Below are 10,174 nucleotides of genomic sequence, written 5' to 3'. Positions count from 1 at the left end.
TTGGTTTTAATAATTTTAATCATTTTCATTTTTAGTCCAGAAGCCTATGGAGCTCATAGGTTTTTTAGAATGCGAACATGGAATAATCATCTGAATAACTGATCTTAAATTTTTTTTCACAGTCGAGCTGTTATTCAAGTGATGATTTTATTTTATTTTTTAAATGTCACTAAAGGCATTTTTGTTTTTATTTTTATATTTTTATTATTTATATTAGTATAAAATTATTATAAACATATTAAAAACTTCATTTATTTTATTCATTAAAAATATATATAATTATATTTTTTATTATAACGCTTCTATGTCTAAAAATAATGTTTATGTATCTAATTAAGAATTATTCAATTATTATTTATTAGATTATGAATTTTAAATCCTTTTTTTTCATTTATATTGTTTTATTACGGTGTGTTTTGTTGCTTTAATTTAAAAAAGGAAATTTAAAATCGAAAAATGAATTATGGTATTATTTAAAATTATGATTTTTAAATAGCAATAAAGTGTAAATAATAATTTAAATGTAATAATTGAAAATTATATATAAAGTCATTATTAATATGTATATCAAACTTATTTAATATTAATTAAAATATTAATCTAAACTATTAAAAATTATTGATTTGAAATAATCGAAATTTGTATTTATAATTTTGTCATGTAAATTAAAATTCAAAATAAAATTGAATTAAATAATGATAGAATCTAGACTACTTTGAATATTTAAAGAAAATAAAATGTTATAATATATACGAACTTCATAACCACATTATATAATTAACCTAAGTCCAAATTTTTAAAAAATATTCAAAATTTTATCATAAGTATCAAGTATATCGATTAAATTCATATTAAATTCACTTAAATTATCGAGATAATTTTTTAACATATTTATAAAAAAATAGCAGATATTATGATTTTTCATCATTATTTTATATGTTTTCAGTTGTTTTTTAATACTCTATTTTAGGATATATGAAACTATGTTTTTTTTTCTTAAATAATTTGATATTAACGAAAACATCATGTATGTTTTCAAATTAAATCTTTAATAATATTATATATTTTTTACTTTGATTCTTTTATAGAAGTTACTTTAACTGGTATTTGAGACAATCAACTGTATCCACCATATTATAAATCATAAACGGAAATAAATAAATAAAAAATAAAACCTAACTAAATGGAAAGAGGGTCATGTATAAAATTGTAGGGTTTAGACTGAAACACATACCCGTTCTCTTGTTATCTATTATAATGGAATAAATAAAATCTCAATTATCTACTAGAATGAATAAATAAAATATCAATGTTTAGCATGTCTCCAAAGTTTTTTCTAACTATGTTTATAAAAAAAATTAATTATTATCGAGCGGTTTTTTGTGAAAAGCATAATTGTTATTTTTTTCCCAGAATCACAGTCAAATTAAAACTTTGACCTGGTGAAGCTGTATTTAAAAACTCAGTTAGCTGATAAGATTTAATGGTATTAATGTTGTATATTAATATTTTTAGTAATTTTTTCTAAAAACTAATGTTTTATAATAATTACCATATGCATAAAAACAGGTATTATGACAGTTTTAGAACATTCCATATAAATCTGGTTTACTATAAGAGGTTAAAGTTAGTAGTAACATAAAACGAAGAACAGGTTTACAGAAGCAAAGATGTTCTCACACACAAATTAAAAAACAATATAATAAAATCTATTGTGAATTTTAGCACGGATAACACTTCAATTATATTATCTATTTCTTTTTCTCCCCACATATATATATATATATATATATATATATATATATATATATATATATATATATATATATATATATAACTTTTAGATTTGAATTTCTCAATTTTACTTGAGTATAAATATAGGTGATTTGAGTCCAAAATAAGCTTATTTATTGCGATAACTAAAACACGTTAGAATAATTATAGAAAATATTGTTTAAGTTTGTATTTTGATATTGAAAGTTTGATACTTATGAAATTTTAAAAGTCATTTTATAATATAAAATATTTAGATGTCATATAATTATGGTATTAAATATTACGAGGATTGAAAATTTGTAAAGATGATAAAAATACGATATATGATAAATATAAAAGATATGTTATAGGAGAATTTTGTTATTTTATTTTATATATATATATATATATATATATATATATATTACAAAATGTAACAAAATATAAAATTATTTTGGAGTGAAAATAAAGTCATAAAATTATTAATTTGAATTTTTTTTTTCAAATACAAATTTATAGTCGATACGAACTTACATGAGTGTGAATTTTAGTTAATGTTTACTATACAACAAATATGTTTTTTATTTCATATTAAATTATTAGGTTGTAGCTCACACGATGTTCAAGTGACAAATCTATTATTATTGTTATTATTTATTTTTATTATTGAAACTAAATAATTATGAGTTTAAAGCTTGACATTTATTATTGGTTATCTAATACGAGTTATATTATTAGACCAATGGTGTGTTTCTCCCTTTACTTGGAGTTTATTACTCATATGTTGGTTTGAATTCTTAAAAAGAGGAAAGATCATATTAATTAATTATCTTTTTCTTTCGACTGGATATCAGTCACGCAATACTTAATTTTTCAAAATACTATATAAATATACTAATGGTTTTTTGAAGGTTTTTCATTTTTTATAAAAATATAAAAATATTTTAACATATTTATGATAATATTTAATATACTTTTTCAACCTTAAATTTGTAATTATGTTTCTAATTTCTTTCTTTACAGCAATGTTTTTATTAAATTATTTTTTAATTATTTATGGAATTGTTTTAATACATATTAAAATTACTGGCTTGTTTGAATAAATAATTTTTTTCTCTTGTGAAAGTATTAATGAACAATAATATGTTTTTTAATTATTTTACATTTTGTAATTAATGCTTAAGTTTATCTAATTGATATGATATATAATCAAATATTTGTAAATTACCACTACTGTTATTGTAAAGACCCGGTAAGTTAATTTCAAAATGTAACTGATCTAAGTGATATAAAATACGAGTATTTTATTAATTAATATTTTACGTATAGCTTAATTAATGAAATATTACGTTTTTATTTAAAATATTTATATATATATATATATATATATATATATATATATATATATATATATTTTCTCAAAATTACTCGATTTTTTATAATTATTGAGTTATTATTTAAATTAATTATTGGTGTTTTAAATTTTTAAATTTTAAATGGACGTACTTTGCTGATTTTATTCTGCTTTGATACGTTTAAAATAAATTCATGCTAACAAAATTACTTTTACAAATATTTTAGTTTTAAACAGGTTTGCATTTTTCTTCTTCTATCAAAGAGTTTTTCTCTTAAAAGGAGTTTGACAGTGAACTATATAAAAATTATCCAATAAATTTGTCTTTATTTTTAGAACTCTCGTTTTAAACATTCATTTAAAAGTGATTTTGAAGTAAAAAGAAAAAAGGAAGAAATTAAGCCAAACACTATTTATGTTTAAAATAAAAATAGTTTATTTTTGTAGAGACAAGTGTATATGTATTTATCTTTCTTAAACATTTTTTTGTCTTAATTAATAAAAACGTACCATTTAAATAATATAATATAATATAATTGTATTAGAGGTTTTTATTGTGTAACAGTCCTATGTTAAATTTTAATTGTTGATTGGTATTAGTTAATTTTTTTTCTCACCATACACACACTTATATAAGTTGGATTATTGACAATTAGTAGCACAACTAAGATTCTTTTGACGGAAAAAGATAACCACGTTGACCCCATAACTTTTGAAAAAAGAACATGAAATTCATGTTTAAGTTTGAACCCTGGTTAAAGTACAAAAAACCTACTTTTCTTAATTACTTTAATCCTCTCCTTTATACAATGATTAAATGGCATGAAATCCTTGTTTAAGATGTGCTAATAGTCAAATTTAAGAGAGGCAAACATAACAACAAGAAAGCTAACTTTAAACTTCATATTTGTACGGTTACATCGAGTTGAAGAAATTCTAAGAGAGTTTACCTAATTTTGAAAAAAAAGTAAATTAATTATTCAAATTTGCATATCAAATTATTTATGGCATTTTAAATTCATATTTTTTGACGATCAATCTTCATAGAAATATAAAAAATTAATTTATATCCAAAATATGATCCAAGAAGATATTTATTTGTACCCGAATATCCTAAATTTAATGTCTGTAAATATGAATATTATCCAGCTATTAAGTACGTAATATCATCACCCATAAAAATCTTACCACACAACACAATATTATTATTATTATTATTATCTATTGAGCTTCACTAACCCACCTTTTTGTAGGTTCCGTCAATAAGTCAAATGCTCTTAAAGAGGCACACACAATTAATTTCCCAAAGGACTCTTGTAATAGCACACAAAATAACGAGTGAAACACATTTTGAAGATCGATAACAATAAATTAGACCTGGTAAATTAGTCATGAAGCGTTGAATATATATATATATATATATATATATATATATATATATATATATAAATTGAAATTGGCTTAAATTTATTTTCCAAAAGGTGTAGAGAGAGAGAGAGAGAGGGGTTAGAAGAAACTGGTGTCCTGAAACAGAGGGTACAATAACATAAACATATAACACAGAGACAAAGGTGCGAAAGAGAAGAAAAGGGAGAGAAGAGAAAAGCTTGCAGATTAAGGGAAGAGATTAGAATAAATAGTTAATGTTAGAGTGGTCTTTGCCGGACTTGGCGGGATTTCCGGTGCCGGATTCAGTGTCGGCTTGCATTCCTCACTCACTGCAATTTTCTCTCTCTCTCTTTCTCTTTCTCTGTCTCAACCTCACAGAGAAACAAGAAAGCAGCCACAACCACAGCCGCAGAGAGCTACCTACTACTTATTCTCTCTGTGCTTAAACCATTCTCTCTCCAATTTCTTATTTTTATCTCAGGCCCCCATCGTCATAGTATAATATCTTTCTCTCCATTTTTTTTTTCTTTTCCAAATTTAAATATTCTTCCTTTCCCTCTGTCTTTCGTCAACTGAAGGAGGATTCAGACAGAGAGATAGAGATAGAGATAGATAGATAGAGAGAGAGTAGGTAGAACAATATAACCTCAGACACAGAAGAAAGGAAGAAGCACAGAAAGCGATACAGATTTGCCAGCCGTCGAAACGGCGGGGAGGGGAAATAGAACAAAGTCTGTGATTCCGGTAAGACTCGTTGGGTATTTTGTTTTTGTTTTTGTCCTCTTTATTTATTTATTTATTATTTTTATTTGGGGGTATGGGATATATTAGAAAGTTGAAGACTTTTGGGAGAAAGAGAAATGTAAATGTGTTGGGTGTGTGTGCAGACATTTGATGGAAATGGATGGATCTTTGGGTCAGCGTTGGTAAGAGATGGGGATAGTGTGGTTCCGGTTGTTGTTGTTGCTGGTGGTGAGTCAGGTGACATTGGAGCAGATTGAGCCACTGAGTTCCTCCGAGGAGCGAGAATCGTTACTTGAACTGAGGGCTTCTCTGGGGTTGAGGAGCAAGGAATGGCCAAGAAAACCAGACCCTTGTTTGCTCTGGGTTGGCATCGCATGCCAGAATGGTCGAGTCGTTGGGATCAATATCTCTGGGTTTAAAAGAACGAGACTTGGGAGGATGAACCCGCAATTTGCAGTGGATGCTTTGGCCAATTTCACTCTCTTGGAGTCCTTCAATGCCTCTAATTTCCTCCTTCCTGGACCTATTCCTGATTGGCTTGGTCTCTCCCTTCCTTCTCTCAGAGTGCTTGATCTTCGTTCTTGTTCCATTGTGAATGCTATTCCCTCCACTCTCGGCAATTTGACCAACCTCTCCAGTCTCTATCTCTCCGACAACAACCTCATTGGGAATGTTCCGGAATCTTTGGGTCAACTCTCTGCCCTTTCGGTTCTTGATCTTTCCAGGAATTCTCTCGCTGGCTCCATACCAACGTCTTTTGCCTTTCTTGGGAATCTTTCTTCCCTTGACATGTCTGCCAATTTTTTGTCGGGGCCGATTCCCCCTGAAATAGGGTCTCTTTCAAGGTTACAGTACTTGAATCTTTCCAACAACGGACTTGCCACTCTGCCTACTCAATTGGGGGGTCTAACTAGCTTACTTGTCCTTGATCTTAGTCAGAATTCTTTTGCCAGTGGAGGACTGCCCCAGGATTTGGTTGGATTTAGGAACTTGCGGCAGATGATACTCTCAAACAGCATGCTCACCGGGTTTCTGCCCGGGAGATTGTTTTCTGGCTCATTGCAGTTGCAGTTCCTAGTGCTGAAGCAGAACAATTTTAGTGGTTCTTTGCCTGTTGAGTTGTGGTCTCTGCCAAGATTGAGCTTCCTTGATGTGTCTGCCAATAATTTCAGTGGTCAGCTTCCTAATTCAAGTTTATCTGCCAATGCTACTGTTGCAGTGCTCAATATTTCGCACAATAAGTTTTATGGAAACCTCACCTCAGCTTTAAGAAGGTTTGGGTTTATTGATCTTTCAAGCAACTATTTTGAGGGCAAGGTTCTGGATTTCATGCATAATGTGTCTCTAGATAGCAACTGTCTCCAGAACGCCACAGATCAGAGGTCAACGGCGGAATGTGCATCGTTTTATGCAGAGAGGGGGCTCAATTTTGATAATTTTGGACGCCCCAATACAACATCACCTCCTGCCTCCAAAAGCTCTGGGAAGAAGAGCAATAAGACTAAGATTATACTGGCTGCAGTCTTGGGTGGATTGGGTTTAATTGCACTTTTGGTGTTGCTAGTGGTTCTGTTGCTTCTGTGTGTTCGCAAGAGGGGTAACTCAAATCAGAGAGGAAACGGTGTGGGTCCTGCTCCTGTTGGTAGCAGTCCTCCAAACCCTGGTGTACCTATGGAATTTCCAAATGTAGGAGACTCATTTACATATCATCAGCTGCTCCAGGCAACAGGAGATTTCAATGATGCAAATCTTATCAAACATGGCCACACTGGGGACTTTTTCAATGGTGTTTTGGAAGGTGGGGTTCCTGTGGTCATCAAAAGGATCGACATGCGCTCGGCTAAAAAAGAGGCTTACCTGTCGGAGCTGGAATTCTTCAATAAGGTTTCTCATCAGAGATTCGTTCCATTGTTAGGTCATTGTTTAGAACATGAGAATGAGAAGTTTCTGGTTTATAAAAGCATGCCAAATGGGGACTTGTCTAATTGCTTGTACTACAAAAACACTACATCTGAAGATGGTACTTTGCAATCACTGGACTGGATAACCAGGTTAAAAATTGCTACTGGAGCCGCAGAGGCTCTGTCGTATCTACATCATGAATGTGTGCCACCAATTGTTCACAGGTATTTCCAGAATTCCTTCTTGCTTGAGTTTTATTTTTATTTCCCTATTGATTGCTTTAACACTCCATGGATTCTGGAGCCTGATGCAGTGCCTAATTTCATTAACTCTCAACTGCTCATCCCTACTTCATCCTTGAATGAATCTTTGTTAACAATTCCACCTTTTGAACTAATCCCCTTTGTAGTTTATATGGATCCATACTCTTTGAAATAATCAAAATTACCTTTTTTCCATACCATTTTGGTCATTGAATTTGAGGTTGCTGTCATAAGTTTTGGCATTTGTTTTTATATATTTTAGGTGACTGAATATAAATATAAATTTCCCTTAAGTTTGGACTTTGACATTATTAAATGTTACTATGCATTTTCCATCTAATGGAGCTGTGAAATAGATTGATTGGGGCATCTCAACCCTGCATAGGATGAGTTTGTCACAAGTTTTCCTATCAATGTTCAATCTAAAGTCTAAAATGGTGTGATGGAAGTGACATGTCTATCTTCTATTTATTGTAGGGATATTCAAGCAAGCAGTATACTTCTTGACGACAAATACGAAGTTCGGTTGGGGAGTCTGAGTGAAGCCTGTGCTCAAGAAGGTGACATTCATCAAAGTAAGATCACCCGGTTTCTGCGGTTGCCTCAGTAAGTACTCTCTCTACCAACAACGTATTCAATGAATCTCATGAAAAATGTCTGACAGGTCAATCAATTATGCATAGACAGTATCATGCTTTTTTTTGACTTCATCCTTTTGGCTGTTTGTTGGAAAATGCTTACACGTTCAAACTTTTGCTTTTGGATTATTTATCTATTTCAAACCTGTCATCATGTCATTTTTAATGTGGCTGCTTTTAAATAAGAAATGTCACTCATTTGGTTTTCATTAATGACTGCTCCAAACTTAAAATTGTCATTTTTTGTCTCTGCAACTAAGATATCCTTTACCCTGTTCGCTCTCTCTCGCAAATTCTTCCACTATATCATTAATTCATGGTTTGGTTGCGTTATGATTTTTGAACAAGTTTTGTTTTCCTTATTACAAATTACAAATGTATATTACTTGTCATATACTTTTCTAATTTTATTTTTTAAATGTGCAGGTCCTCTGAACAAGGCCCATCTGGTAAGTAGAAACTCAATTTTAGTTTTTGGTTTAGAATCGTGATCTGTTCTCTCCTTGATTGCATGTTTCTTCACTCATACCTATTACAAATATTTCCTGCATGCTAAGAAAATGTTTTGTCCTGTGAGGAGATAAACTTTAAATTTTAAGCCTAATTCAATTCACAGGTGTTTTTTAGCATCTAGAGTCGAAAGGGAAAATGATTTTTTGGCATTACCACTTTGCCCAGATAGTTTTTGTGCTGAGAAGTTCTTCTGTTTATTCACACGAAAATCTCAGTAGAACTCCGAGTGGTTTTTGGTTGTCTTTCACAAGTGCAAGTGTATAAATTTAAGTACTTTCATGAATCATTTGATCATGTGGTTTATTGTATGTGGTCATTGTAAAGTGTGTTTTCCTCTTTTCTGGATCTAGCTTTGCATGAATACACAGATAAATGTATAATTTTGACATGGATTTCATTTACCATGAAACAGGTTATTCAACATCAATCTGTGCCTATGACGTTTATTGCTTGGGAAAAGTTTTACTTGAACTGGTGACGGGTAGGCTGGGAATGAGTGCAGCCAGTGAAGTCGAAGTAAAGGACTGGTTCGATCAGATTCTGCCTTACATTAATATGTACGAGAAAGAGCTCGTCACGAAAATCATCGATCCATCGATGGTTGTCGACGAAGATTTTCTAGAGGAAGTGTGGGCTATAGCCATTGTAGCCAGGTCTTGCTTGAACCCCAAACCCTCAAGGAGACCCCCAATGAGATATATTCTGAAGGCTTTGGAAAACCCTTTGAAGGTGGTGAGGGAAGAGAATTCCAGTTCTGCACGCCTCAGAGCAACCTCTTCCAGAGGTTCTTGGAACGCTGCCACTCTGTTTGGGAGTTGGCGTCAGAGTTCTTCTGATGTAACAGCAACTCCGGCAGCCTCTGGTGTGAAACTAGAAAGAGCGGGTAGTTTGAAACTGTCGGGAACCACCGGGTCGCGGTCGCAGTCGCAGGGTAGTTTCCACAATGGCGGCGGTGAGATTTCGTTGTCGCGGAGACGACACTCGAAGGAGATATTCCCGGAGCCGTCAGGGGTTGATGATGTAGAGAGGTTGGAGCTGGAATAACAGAGAGTTGAGTCGTAAATTTAATTCTTTTGGTGATGAGAGAAAGCAGATGATGAAAGCTCTGAAAGGGGTGATTTTTCTTTTTGTTTTCAGTGGTTTTCGAATACAAAGTGATGAGTGGAGAGATAGAGATACAGAGAAGAAGAAGAAGAAGAAGGCCAAGTGCTATGGTAGACATGGATACTTCTTTTGACTTGCCTTGTTTCGGACTGAAACAAGCACCATTTTTTTCACCTGTAATTGATTTTTTTACCCTTATGGAATGTAAATTTTAATGTCTTAGGATATCTTCATTCAGATCATATTTGTTTTTATTCCGGAAAAGAAAAAGGAGAAACCATCAAATTTCAAAGAATGAAAAAGAAAACAGGTTATACTTTGACTTTGGACGGTAGAATATGTTTATTTTTGAAAATCAAAGTTTTATAATTTATGAAATCTTGTTTGGATGTTTTCGTTTTCTTAAGGGTTTGTTTATGCTATATAATAGAATTTAAGTTTTGGTATTTGGTGAGTGATAAATGATAATGATAATGATAATGGTAATAATGAAATAATGGCTAGTCATAAAA

At 31.3% G+C, this 10,174-nt stretch overlaps 1 protein-coding gene across 1 annotated transcript; it reads left to right on the top strand.

Annotated features, from left to right (window-relative positions):
• Positions 1 to 4,590: 4,590 nt before the first annotated feature.
• On the top strand, positions 4,591 to 9,996 carry LOC114162907 (probable LRR receptor-like serine/threonine-protein kinase At2g16250). Its single transcript, XM_028046902.1, has 5 exons — positions 4,591 to 5,242; positions 5,386 to 7,368; positions 7,885 to 8,013; positions 8,472 to 8,494; positions 8,971 to 9,996. The coding sequence occupies exons 2-5, from the start codon at positions 5,432 to 5,434 to the stop codon at positions 9,600 to 9,602; spliced, it is 2,721 nt and encodes a 906-aa protein (XP_027902703.1). The 5' UTR covers positions 4,591 to 5,242; positions 5,386 to 5,431; the 3' UTR covers positions 9,603 to 9,996.
• The last annotated feature ends 178 nt before the right edge of the window (positions 9,997 to 10,174 follow it).

This window comes from Vigna unguiculata, chromosome 9 (genome assembly GCF_004118075.2).
Source record: "Vigna unguiculata cultivar IT97K-499-35 chromosome 9, ASM411807v1, whole genome shotgun sequence".
NCBI classification, from domain to species: domain Eukaryota; kingdom Viridiplantae; phylum Streptophyta; class Magnoliopsida; order Fabales; family Fabaceae; genus Vigna; species Vigna unguiculata.
Note: the sequence above shows the minus strand (reverse complement) of the source record. Positions and strands in the feature narration are given on the sequence as shown.